The sequence below is a fragment of the Xyrauchen texanus genome, chromosome 22 (assembly GCF_025860055.1).
Source record: "Xyrauchen texanus isolate HMW12.3.18 chromosome 22, RBS_HiC_50CHRs, whole genome shotgun sequence".
Lineage (NCBI taxonomy): Eukaryota > Metazoa > Chordata > Actinopteri > Cypriniformes > Catostomidae > Xyrauchen > Xyrauchen texanus.
In genome coordinates this window covers 11,418,794-11,432,783 of record NC_068297.1, presented here as the reverse complement: position 1 = coordinate 11,432,783, position 13,990 = coordinate 11,418,794, and the positions used below count along the sequence as shown (strand labels likewise).

The window sequence follows — 13,990 nt, the reverse complement described above, 5'->3', positions numbered from 1 at the left end:
AGTTGAGAACCACTGCCTGCCACACACACACACACACACACACACACACACACACACACACACACACACACACTGATTACAGACCATGTATTGTTCATTATTAACTATTGAAAGGCTCCCTATATACATAAGGTTTAAGGCCATTATTAATTTTAATCGCTCTTGATTTAAAAGCACCAATTAGATGTCTTTCAGAATACCTTATGTTATTACCTTTATTATTCTCAAAAACAGAGCCATTCTGTTGAGGAAAAAATATATAACTACAAACACAAGGACCAATATTACACAAAGTGTCTAAATAAGTGACTAACAGAATACATTCAAGAATAACTTTGACCCAAAACATAGCACCTGAAAATATTTTTAAACCACCCTTTAAAAATATTTTTATTGGTTAAGATGGAGTGGATAATTAGTTCTTAAACAGATCAATACATTAAAATGTTCTGCAAAAATATACCACAAATGTTCAAAACTCTAGTGAAACTAATAGGACAATAACAACCACCCTGAACTTATAGCTTTAGTAATTTATTATTACCAACTGTGACAGTGTGGAAACAGACAAACATAAAAGTTGAAATACATACATATGCTAAAAAGAACACAATTTAAGACAGGAGAGTATAAAAACCAGAGCATTCTTGGTGTTAATTTTGACACCTGAGTGGTAGTTTTGAACGGGGTGGCGAACACATGTTCTCATTTTCCACCTTTGAACGGTTCACAGACTTATTGCCATTTTCCTTCTTGCTTTTCTTCTGTTTAGGGAATGAGAACAAAATATAATGTCAAAAGTTGCATAATCAGCCAACAAATGTATTATTTGTGGCCACAAGCTATTATCAGTCTTGCATATCATAATGTGGGAGATGCCTCACCTTGAAAAAGGGAACCCTTCCGCTCTCATAACACATCAAGTTCTCATCAGAGCAAGACTGTTCTGTGATGTTTCCATCACTTGAACCACTGACTTCATCCTCCAGAGAGTCCTGAAAACAGCCATTAATGAGGTTTGTCAGGACAAACAAGATAGAAAGAAAAGAAAAAAACTAGTCAAATTTATGAAATTTATGCACCCACCCTCAGGCCATCCCAAATGTAAATTACTTTTCTTAAGAACAAAGATGTTTAGAAGAATATCTCAGCTCTATAGGTCCATAAATGCAAGTGAATGGTGGCTAGAACATTGAATCTCCAAAAAGCATATAAAGGCAGCACAAACGTAATCCATATGACACCAGTGGTTAAATCCATGCATTCAGAAGCAATATAATAGGTGAGTGAGAAAAAAAAAATATTGTTTAAGTCCTTTTACTATAAATCTCCACTTTCACATTGTTTTTTTTTTTTTTTTTTTGGAGATTCACAATCTTCATGCATAGGCTGGTCAAAGGTGAAGATATATAGTAAAAAAAAGGACAGAAACATTGATCTTTATGACCCACAATAGTGTATCTTCAAGACATCATATGGAGTCTTATGAATGACTTATGCTGCCTTTATTAGCTTTTTGGAGCTTCAAAGTTTTGGTCACAATTCACTTGCATTCTATGGACCTACAGAGTGGGGATATTCTTCTAAAAATCTTCACTAGTGTTCAGCGGAAGAAAGTCATACACATCTGGGTTAGCATGGGGGCAAGTAAATGATAAACATGTTAATTTTTGGGTTAACCATTCCATCAACACATTGAGAGCTATTACAATGTATTTACTAAAGAACCATTGATTATATCTGCTCCTTTCAAAACTATGGGTGATATTAGACTGATTTTAGTACCTGATAGAGAGGTTTGTCCTCCTCTACCTCGATGACGGGCTCACACTGGCTCAGTGTGCTCTGAAGCTCCACCTGCTGAGCTCTAAACTCCTCTTCCAGCTCCTCTCGACTTCTAGGCTGATTCAGCACACGTGGGTACTTGTACTCCTTACGCTGAGGGGTCGTTCCTACAACAATATGCACACCATAAATTTATTTCCCAGTAGACATAGGAAGATTACACACTCTGGCAGAACAGATGTGTACATACACCAAACACATTTTTGTCCATTAGATGGAGCATGCAATCCAAAGCTTCTCACTCACCTGTAGGTAAATCTTGTCGGAGCTCAGAGCTGAGAAAGTTGTGTACAGTGTCTAGTGCCCGAGTGCTAATGGAAGAGAGGGTCTCTCTGTGCTCCTGCAAGGTTGTCTCATCCTTGCCTGTTTGCACTTCCACACTACTCAAGATTCCTTCGACTTCCTGCTGTATTGGACTCAGACGGCCTTCACAGTCCTGAAGTGCTTTCTCCACCTTTTCTTCAACAGACTACATGCACACAGAAAATAAATAAATATAACTGTACACATGCAACTAAAAGTGCAACCTCGTATTATAATTCAATGTTTCTCAACTTGTGGATTGCAACCAAAAAATGTATCATATAGCTATGCAATCAGCCATTTAATTGTGCATTTTTTCATCAACATATTGCACAAAGGCTCACAATGTCCGATTTGAAGGACTTTTTTTATTCATTTATTTTACTTTTTGTAGTTGTGGACCACTTTTAGTTAAATTTGTTCCTCTGACTAACAAAATGTCCAACTAGTTCGGTGTTCACACCAGCTAACCTTAAGCAGGTCTTGCATAGCAGTCTCTGTCACTCTGATGTGCTCGAGCTGCTCCTGGGCTTTGCTCCCAGTCGAGACTTTGGCTTCATAACACCACTTGAGTCCTGACTCAGCTAGCGAGCCCAAAGAAGTTTGCAGATGTCCACAGTAGCCAGCACATTCCTCTAGCGCCCTCTCTCCCTCTTCTGTTACTGCTTTCATCTCTGATATCACTCCATCCACAGAGGAGCCCAACCGAACATGGACAGACACCGTGTGCTCCTCAGCTGCAGTGCATTTACTGAAATGAAGATGCAATGTGTTACAGGTTTACTTCAAGTTATAAGAAACCTGCTAAACAAGGTACAGATTTGTACATCACTTCTTACCTCTGTATGGTGTTCTGTAGCATTTCTAGTGGCTCATTCTGGGCAGATGTTGCCTGGGTAAGTCCTTCAAAGTCTGTTTGAGTGTCTAAAGCCAAGAGATTCAATTGGTTCTGCAAACACTGAATCAGCTGGGCCACACGCTGTTGAAGGGAAACAATTTGAGTGCAGATCACAAGTGGTGCGCTAATAAAATGTAAATGTTATGGGAATCTTTGAAGTCAACATGAAATGCAGTTCTCAACCCGTTTACTTGCTTAAGGGATAATTCAGCCGAACATGAACACGAACGAACACACACACACACACACACACACACACACACACACACACACACACACACACACACACACACACACACACACACACACACACACACACACACACACACACACACACACACACACACACACACACACACACACACACACGTGTTTTATTGCCACAAACAAAATCTACGATTGAGAAAATGTCATAATTACGAGAATAAAGACTTTGCATTACAATATTAAAAATGGAATAGTTTGAGAAATTACCAGAAATGCCGCGTCATTATCACTACGATAAAACGAAGAGCCAGCAGCTTCATCAATGCAAGAAATGGATGTACATGATTTAGATAAATCATACTGCAAGGATATTTTGTATGCAACATTTAGAAGGGTCTCTTTAAATTATACTGTCCTTATTGTACATTATTAGGTCATGAAATGTATAATGGAATTAGTCTAGTTAGACACCATTATAAATTAGATAAATGACAAATAAAATCATAATACAATGCATCTGCTCACAAATTCTACTATAAGGAATTAGCTTTAATAAGTGAATTGTGATTCATTCACTTATTGGAGTGATATTATTCTTATGGCTTATTGAAAATAATATCACATTTATGTACAGCTTTGAAGTGAAATCTTTTAGAAACAGGGATGAGATTCTTTTTCAAAACATACTACGGTCATACATCTTTGAATACAGACAAACTTTAGATTTATGTTTAGAATATCAATAAAGAGTCTGTTGACAATACCTGAAGAACCATTTACAATTTTTTTTGTCTACATCGATATGCTATCGGATTACCCAAAGTATTTAGCAAATACACCAGCACTTGGAGCACAATATTGGAGATGTACTTGCGTATGGTGGCGTTTCCTTGCATTCTTTGTGCCGCTTTGTTCTTGGTCGAAAGTTTGTTCCGTTGATGTTTTAGACCTCTGTAAGAGTTATTGTCTGTATGAATGATGAGGTTGGCTTTGAAGCGAGGCCTTCTCAGGGACCACAGAGTGAGAGGCTTTCTCAGGACTTTGAGTCCTGAGCTCCCTTGGACCTCACATGGCATGGACCTGGTTCCGACGAGATCCCGAGAAGACCACGAGGGAAGAGTCAGAGCGAAGTCTGAGCAGTCAGACGAGCAGAAGATGAAGCACGTGAAGGCAGAAGAGAAAAGAGAGCGTGTTCTTCCTGTTTGGAAACATTTAAACTGAAATTGGCCGGATCCCCCAAGGTGTCCTGCACCAATCAGAATGTCTGTCCCGGACCATCAGAGGCAAAGCGTGCACACGCACAGAATCCACAGTCACTTCCAGGACAGCGGCGACATGTGGCAGGGCATCCAGGCCAGCACCAACTACAGGACAACATCAGTTGCCTGTGACAAAGATGCCTCCTTCCAGATGCGCTGAACAACTTCTACGCTCGGTTTGAGGTGCAGAACGACATGGTGGCGAGGAAGACCACCCCTCCTCCCAACGACCAGGTGCTCTGTAGAGTTTTCTTCACATCGATGTGGTAAGAGTCAACCCACGGAAGGCTGCTGGACCAGACAACATTCCTGGCAGAGTGCTCAGAGGATGTGCAGACAAGCTGGCAGATGTTCTTACAGTCATCTTCAACATCTCTGAGCAACGCCGCAACATGCTTCAAGGCCAGCACCATCGTCCCCATGCCAAAGAAGTCTTCAGTGTCCTGCCTCAACGACTATTGTCCCTTCGCACTCACACCCATCATCATGTAGTGCTTTGAGTGGCTCGTCATGAGGCACATTAAGACCCAGCTGCCTCCCTCACTAGACCCACTGCAGATCGCGTATCGTCCCAACAGACGACACCATCGCCACCACCCTCACTTGGCAGAGAACCTCACCTGGTCCCTCAACACCAGCTCTATTACCAAGAAAGCCCAGCAGCATCTCTGCTGTCTTCGAAGGCTGAGAAAAGCACATCTTCCAACCCCATCTTCACTGCATTCTATAGAGGGACTATTGAGAGCATCCTGAGCAGCTGCATCACTGCCTGGTTTGGGACTTGCACCGTTTTGGACCGCAAAGCCCTGCAGAGGATAGTGAGGACAGCTGTCTCTCTTCCCTCCATCAAATAAATTTACACAAAACACTTCATCCGCAAAGCAACCAGCATTGTAGATGACCCCACCCACATTCTCTTGCCGTGTGGCAAGAGGTAACGAAGCATTCGGGCCCTCACGGCCAGACTGAGTAACAGCTTCTTCCCCCAAGCCATCAGACTCCTCAATACTTGTACTTTAATTCATTGTCACTTTATACCTGGCTCCTACCTCAATAACTGCTATGTCCATAGAACACCATTTCATAGCATGTCATGTTTACATTCAGCATTTTAGAAAGGGTCATCTTTTTGCACTACTCGATTACAAATGTGTACTGGTCGGCGCTGCACGGTCCCTTACTGTAATTTATTGTACAGTCATGTACTTTTTCCACACGTTTGCACATGCACTACGGTATGTAGAAATGTTATCAAGTCTGTGTAGTCTCATGAGTTTGTCCTATGCTGATTTATGTCTGCCAAATGAATAAATGTAAATGTAGCACCATGGTCCTGGAAGAATGTAATCTTGTTTTGCTGTGTACTGTACTAACTGAATATGGTTGAACGACAATGAATGGCAGAGGATGAATCTCAGATAGAGATACTCTTCTAAAAATCTTAATTTGTGTACAGCATAAGAAAGTCATACATATCTGGAATGGCATGTGGGTGAAAAAATGAGAATTTTCAGTTTTGGGTGAACCATCCCTTTAAACTGTTTAAAAAGAGGATGTTAAACAATAACAAAAATGAAGGGCAGAACTTGCATTCATCGGTAATTGGTTGGATTATGAAAAGTGGGTGTTCCATACTACAATAAAAAGAGGGGTTGAAAAAGAAGAGTGCTTGGTGACATCAGCTGAGAATGGAAAGTTGTCTCAGAAGTGGAGCAAGTTATATTATTTCAACTTGTTACTAAAAGAGCTCTCTCTTCTGTTAACATTTATTTTTCCTGGCCTAGTCTGGACAGGGAGAAGCTGCTTTTGAAATCTTTCCAAAATACTTAAGTCTGCTAAGAGCATTTCAACATTTACAATAACAGCTTGTACAAATCAAATTAAATTCCTTGTGGTCTCTTGGTTACATTTAGAGCACCCATAAAGTTTGTGAACATCTGAGCCAATCACCACTTCAGAAATGTGGATACAACACTGTCAGGCATGATTGTTTGATAACCTAGTCCAAGAAAATGTTCTCAAAAATCTGTCCAGCAGAACAGACTTACCGTCTGATGGTTGTTTCCTGCTTGGCTAATCTCCTGCTTGAGCTTGTCATGTTCAGCATGTAGAGCGCTGGAGCCTTGCACAGCACATTGTCTCATACTTGCCAATGATTCAACATGGGAGTCAAAAAATGACATCATCTCTGCTTTCAGACCCTGCATCTGTGAAAAAGAGAAAGAAAAGTTAGTACAGTCTTAAAAACATCAAAGATGTATTTATTGTTTTAGGCCAATGTGGCAGTAGATGATGATCAGTTTTAGGTCACATACCTGCTCAGCCAGAGTGTGGTATGTGTGAAGGGTTTGCTTCAGACTGTCATTCATGGCTATGATGGACCTGATACCTGGCAATGACTGGGCAACCAAAACCTCCTCTAGATGATGTTTGTGTTCATCCTGAGAAGACATTAAAAAGTACTTATTTAATTTCTGAACTCCTGCGTAATGCCTTACATTAATGTTTATGCTATTGTATATTCAATATCACATATCTCTGACAGGCCCACATTACAGTAAGTGTGACTATGTATTTTACAGGTTGAGATGCATCTTGCTTTTATTATCTATATTGGAGGTATGGAGTCCTAACCAGTATTTCCAGCATGTTGTTCTGTGTCTCCTGAGAGAGTTTCTCCTGCTGTAGCACTTGTTGTTTACACCGCTCCACACCTTCTCCCACAGTACCTTTAATGTTGCTGTACGACTCGCACACAGCACCTAATGTCTCCTTAAACACCCTGCCGTTCACATTCAGGAGCTCACCTGAAAAAATAAATCATTTTGCTGCTTGGCAAGACTTTCTACCTGGAAATTATTTCTAAAAACAAAAAATAGGATATTAGACTTCAAGAGTAGAGCCCTGTAATGTATTAGAGCTAAAAGTTTTACTCAGTTTAATTTTTGTAGCATAAAGAAATAGGAATGCACCGAAATTGAATGTCTGGACATATACTGATAACACACAGCTCATTGTGGCTGATACAGATATATTACAAACGTATGCCGATTTAAATGAGAAATAAATAATTCACTTGAAGAAATTATGGTGTCCATTTATGCACGTTTATATTTATTCTCGTTACTCGCTCAAAGAGAGACAGTTGTAAAAATGCATTAAACCAAAATAGTGTATTATTAGTGCCGGCATTTGGACTGTGAGTGCAGCGTGTGGTGTGTGTGTGTGTGTGTGTGTGTGATAAATGCGCATGCTTGTGCTTATGTCATTGACAGACGCTTGCTACGGTGCGCTCATCTGTGACAGTTCCACTTTATATCTTATGAAATGTGCCATTTTAGGTTGTGCTTGGATTTGTTTTAATCACAATGCAAGTAAGTATGTGGTATTTCCCACATTCCGTTTATATTTCATGAAGTAATAAGCGAAAACAATAGCCCCATTTTAACAAATGTCATTGTCTTGTTTCATTTAAAGCCTCATGAAGCAAATAAAATATGGGAAATGCCATCATTACTTACAGCAGATAACTAAAACCAGCCCTAAAAAAATCAGAAGGGGCAGAGATGTCAAAATAATCCTCAGAGCAACATGAGCTTGGCTCTCACTCACACAGACACGATGTGTATGTGCACACACGGTCACTTGAGACTGCATGAGTCCTTGTCTGAGGGAAAGACGCTGCAGACAGTGCAAGCAAATAAACTAAACAAATTTTCACCGCAATAATAATAATTCGATTTTTCCGGTTACCGGCCAATTATATATCTGCCGCCGATATATTGTGCATCTCTAGAAAGAAACAAAGGTGGTTTCTTACCCACTGATGAGCGGTAATAGTCAATTATAGAGGCTTGTTTGTGGCCCTGTTCCTGCAGTGAAATCTGCATGCTGTTGTAGCAATTCTCCATGCGCTGGACGAAACTTAGCTGGACCTCCCCATTATGAAGCTCCACATCCTTTTTCCGCTGCAGCTTAGCATGGAGACCACTGACATCCTGTGTGCTGGTTTCAGCCGTACTTAACAACTGGGGGTAAGAGAATGAGTTAGGATGATGTTTGATTGAAGCCCCCAAAAAAAGTACATTCTGGTCACCATTAATATTTTACTGGTCCGTCAATACAATAAACCAACCCAACAGCACTCGTGCATTACTAATAGTATTAGGTTGCCGCTAGGGGGTGTAAATCGGCAGTTTAATCTCGATACAATTGTGTATCAATTCTCAGAGACAAAGATCCAATGTTTGCCGATAACTCAACATCTGCCACAATACGATTTTGATTCCATTCAGGGGCCTTTGGTCGATAATACAATATTATGTGCCCATTTTGCACAATCAATCAATTACATTATGATATCAAAAATGCAATAATTTTTTTTGAGCCACCTGAAGTGCAAATCCAGTCTCCACACTGGGACAACAACAACAAAAGGTACTTCAGTTAATACAGAAAGAAAATGTCATGCAAATAAAAGGTGCATCTTTTATAAAAATAATAAATTATATATACAGTACATATATACAGTACACACATATATATATATATATATATATATATATATATATATACACACACATACAGATCTTTTAAATATATATATATATGAGCAGTCTCCTTCACACATTCACTTAAAAGCACACAGCTCATGCAGACTTAGATTGCAGCCTTTCTTGGTTTATTAATCACACTAGGACATATCACAAATGTAATTAATGGTGCATTCCTTTTCTTTTCCAAATGAGTCAAATTGTTATGCGAGCATTTGGAAGCATTCTTGTGTCAGTCAGACAGCGCACAGGTATTGAATTGAGTCAGTACTACCCAAACACTGGTATTGTGACATCTTTTATATTTTGGTATCAACTTGGTACAAAAGTACTTTTGTCAAAGTTACAAATATACTTACTTAGAGTGAGCAGTGCTAGTTTTAAACAGGAATATAGCCCAAATAAAATATTAGTAACCCTTTGACAGTCAATTTATTTTGCCATCTTAGCCTCCCCACCTGGTCAGCAGTGCTGTAGAGCTGGCACTCATTGCTCTGGAGCTGTGCAGTGATGTACTCTTCCTGAGTGAGGCGGTGCCTGGTATCTGTTAATTCTTTGTTAACCACTTCTAGTCTCTGGTTCTTGTCCTGCAGGTCCTCAGTGCACTGCTCAAGTTTCTGCTTACTGTCCGTGAACAAGTCCAGTATCTGCAGCAACAACAACTGCATCAGACATCTTAAGCACAGTGCATTGACATCACATACTTAAAGGGGAAGTTTGCTAAACTTTGTAAAAAGCAGAAGTAGAATTGACTTCAAAGATGCTAACCCGCTTGAGCTCCTCCTCTGCAGCCGCGATCTGCTCAGTGTATTCTGTAATCTGCTCTTCCTGACACACCAGTTTACTGTTAATACTCCTGAAAACAATGTAAGAATGTTCTATTAAAAATTCTACAGTTGTTCTATAAAATATCTATGCAGTTCTATAAAGTAAATGTCAACATTTCAGATGCAATTTGACAGAATATTTTTGTCATTATGTTCCACCAATAAAAATGGACAAAGTCAGTGAAAAACAAGAACAGTAACAAAGCTGCACACCATAATTAAATTGTATGCAACAAATAAACAAGCAAAGCAATTACAAACAGTGTAACATTCTAGTGCCAGTAACACTCTTGTAATGCTGCTTGTCCAATAAAATGAATGATTTGGAACCAACTGTAATACAATGATTTATAAAGCACATATAGAACTCACTCATAGTTATCAACTGAGATGTACACTCCATGTTTGTCACGGGTGGCAGCCAGATCTCGTTTCAGACGCTCAATCTCCTCTGTGTATTCCTGGATCATTTCAAAAAGTATTGGTAACTAAACAGGCAATGTATAAATGTTTGAATATCATGAAACAGAATATACAGCAAAGTCCCAAGCAACTTGCCTTGATAAGTGTTCTTTTGGTCAGTTTCTGGTTGACCTCTGGCTTATTCATGATATTCTTGGCCCGGTTAGCATAGTCTAACGTGCTCAGGGTTTCCTACAATTAGAAATATATATATATATATATATATATATAAAAAAAACACATTCTTGAGAGATCCAGAAAACCTAGTCTAACAGAGCACGACATACCTCAAGATTAATGGAGGCAGGAGAAACGGTGGCAATGATGGAGGTTTTGGTACGTCCTCCCAGGGAGTCCTGCAGTATGCGGGTGAGCTTGGACTCTCTGTAGGGCACGTGTGGCCCTCTCTCTACCAGAGCCTTGATAACCCGACCCAGAGTCAGCAGAGACTGGTTTATGTTGCCAGCTTCACGTGCCCGCTTATCCACAGCACCAGATCGCCCGATGTTCTCACTACCTGCAAGATCCACCTGAGCATAGAGGAAATGGGCGATACTCTTAGGACACAGAAATTGACTTGTGTATTCCTCAGCCGGTGGAATTTTACATGAGAAAAACTGAATTGAAAAGATTGAATCGACTCACCAAATTCAATTTTCCAATCTTGACCAACTCCTCTCCATCCAGCGTGATCTCCTTCATGTGAATAGTGACTGAGAAAACGGAGTGGGATCGGCTGATGGAATTAAAGTGGTGTTACAAACACAGTACTGTTATGCATCAACTTGACTTTCTGTCTCTCTCTGAGGCACGTAATTAATTGGGATGTTGGTATCCTTTGTGATTACCTGGAGTAGGCGTTCATGAGCGTGGAGGCAGTCTTTCTCTTGGCTGCTCCTCTCTCCAGGATCTGATAAACCTCGTTCTTGTTGTGCACTGTGATCTCCTCCAGACCTTTAATGACCACACCTCTCTGAGAAATATGCAAATAGAACGGTCTCATCTTAAAAAGATAGTTAATTCAACGTTTTGGATTATCTCATCATTAACATGATTCATGCCATCATAGATGGGTTTTTCTTGCCTACTTCTGCAGAAAACAAATTGTGTATTTCTGAAAAAGACGACACCGATTAAACCACTGGAGTCTTAAGGATTACTTTTGTGCATTGGAGACAAACTTTGAAGCTCCACAATTACTTGAAATGAATGGACCTACAGAGCTGAAATATTCTTCTAAAAATCTTAATTGGAGTTCTGCAGAAGAAAGTCATACACATCTGGGATGGCATGAGGGTGAGGAAATTATGAGAATTTTCATTTTTGGGTGAACCATTACTTTAATAAACAGAGAAAAATATAAGCCAGGCTTCAGAACAAACTTAAATTGCATGGATGAAACATATATCATGAATGGCAGCAAATGATCTAACGAAAAACAAAAAACATACTTTGTTTCTGGGATCATCAAATAGTTGTAGTCTCTCAGTGACATCAGGAGCAGGGCTGAGCAGGTCAAACAGTTCCTCATTATAGATTTCCAGAAGAGACACCTTAACAGAGAATTCTGTGCCATTACTGGACAGTTTCTCAAAGATCTGATGAAGAGTTCTGGGGATGATTCCAGCCAAAGGGTCCTATAAGGGAAATAACAAAAATCCATAAGCAAAGTCAAACAAAATGACACTTAAAAAGATAAAGATAAAACAGTCACATCATGTAAAAGGGGTGTTTTCCATAAAATGACTTATATTTTAGGTGTCATTTTATTACGGTCCATAATAAAAGTATCATTAGTACTTACCATAACACACACAGTTTATATAAAACATCTTACATAGCATAGATGTTTGCATTAAAAGTGCAGAAGTTACTAGGTAGAAAAACCATTTAAAAGGTCCAAGAGACTACGACCACTTTTCGTGCAAGAAACCTTGACAATCATGAGTGGGCTCAGACAAACACTTGGCTGTTTTAAAGAGTCATCAAACTGGTCAGTGTACTTTAATGGAATCAGATAGAACTGGCAAACATCAACTAAAACATTACCTCTTCCCAGGTAAATTCAGCATTGGGTGACCTCTCGCCCTCCATTGTGAAGGTTTTCCCGGTTCCTGTTTGCCCATAGCTTTAAAGCAAACAAACAAAATCGTAAAAAAAAAATAAATAAATAAAAAAATCAGTTGAAATTACACATATAGCCATCAATACACTTGAATGATCAGGTATTTCAAGAAGCACTAAAAGCTACTTACGCAAAGACAGTACAGTTATAACCCATGATGACCTCATCTAGTATGGGACACACAACACTTCTGTACACATCAATTTGTTTGGCAGATGGACCGAACACCTAAACAATAAAAAAAAATGAAATACATATATGCGAAAAAGCTTTGGGGGTCATTGATGCACAGGATGACAGGGTGGGGGAAACAGGCCAAAGCATCACCATGTCAAAGGTGTATGATTTCCTGGCTGATTTGTCAGTGATGCCTGCGGTACGGACTGTAACCTCTTTTCGGTTCTGGTCACATTCGACAACTGTATGAGAAGCAGATTTACGCTCCACTGTGTTGAATGGTCTGTGAATTAAAAAAAAAAAAAAAAAAAAAAAAAAAACAGCATGAAAATAACACCCATGTACACAGAGAGAGAGAGAAAAAAAATCACATTTTTATTTTAGTGAACATGGGCAATGTCACATTATATTGTGCTACATTATTAAATATGTTTTACCCCTCACTCTGTATATGCGGAATTCGGACATATTTACCATGGTTTTGAAATTATAAATAAAATTATATACCTGCATCGTACAACCACTTGTATATTTCTGCCTTTCTCATCTTTTTTGGTTGCTGGTATCTGAGATGATGCCATGTTAAAAGGGCGTCTTTTACTCTCCAGATTTGAAAACGCCCTTTAAATGTAACCTGTAAAACAAATGCAAAATACAAGCAAGTAACTATGAGGCTTTAAAATATAACATATTACAAACCCGTTACACGCACCATGTCAAACCTAAATGGCGCCTAACAAAAAATAAACAACGAAAACAACAAGCCGCTAGCGCTAATCCACATCTGTTAAGTGCGCGTACCGTTTAATTGATCTCTTTCAAAAGAAAACCAAATAAGACACAAACGTTGTTTAAAACCCTCCAGAAATGTAGTTTATATCAGTTCAGTCTCTGTATGTAAAGCTCCGACTTCGCGTTTTCTCGAGCAGCAGTTAGTTTACTTTGAATATTGCGCATCTGCAGCTTTAAGCCAATCAGAAGCAAGAATGTTCTTACCCTCCTCCTCATTGGCCTAAATGCATCGAAGTGGAGCTGATGCATCACGGGAATTTGCAGTTTTTTAAAATAGTGCTGGAAGCAGGAAATATTTATATGCTCACATTTAAATGGATAAATTAAGCTAAATTAAGAAACTGATTTAACTTGGCAGTACTGTCGTGTCAATAAAGACACCAAGAGACAAATTTGATTAATTTTAATTAGTTTTAATGTAGTTCCCAAAATTACCTCAACGTGGTCAGCTGATTTTAAATATTTTTTACGATGACGCTTAGAATATCAAAGTACTTTGCGAAAAAATTAAAAGTTAAATAAACGCGCAAAAATAATAGAAT

General features: G+C 39.2%; 1 protein-coding gene across 1 annotated transcript; it reads right to left on the bottom strand.

Annotated features, from left to right (window-relative positions):
* Nucleotides 1–244: 244 nt before the first annotated feature.
* On the bottom strand, nt 245–13,595 carry LOC127662216 (kinesin-like protein KIF11). Its single transcript, XM_052153313.1, has 23 exons — nt 13,458–13,595; nt 13,164–13,290; nt 12,807–12,939; nt 12,610–12,707; nt 12,404–12,482; nt 11,806–11,991; nt 11,203–11,327; nt 11,000–11,090; nt 10,642–10,884; nt 10,451–10,546; nt 10,265–10,353; nt 9,834–9,921; nt 9,524–9,712; nt 8,333–8,540; nt 7,147–7,319; nt 6,828–6,953; nt 6,561–6,719; nt 2,988–3,127; nt 2,620–2,899; nt 2,092–2,314; nt 1,786–1,952; nt 885–995; nt 245–764 (listed from the first exon to the last, which is right to left on the bottom strand). The coding sequence occupies exons 2-23, from the start codon at nt 13,235–13,237 to the stop codon at nt 654–656; spliced, it is 3,189 nt and encodes a 1,062-aa protein (XP_052009273.1). The 5' UTR covers nt 13,238–13,290; nt 13,458–13,595; the 3' UTR covers nt 245–653.
* Between the last annotated feature and the right edge of the window lie 395 nt (nt 13,596–13,990).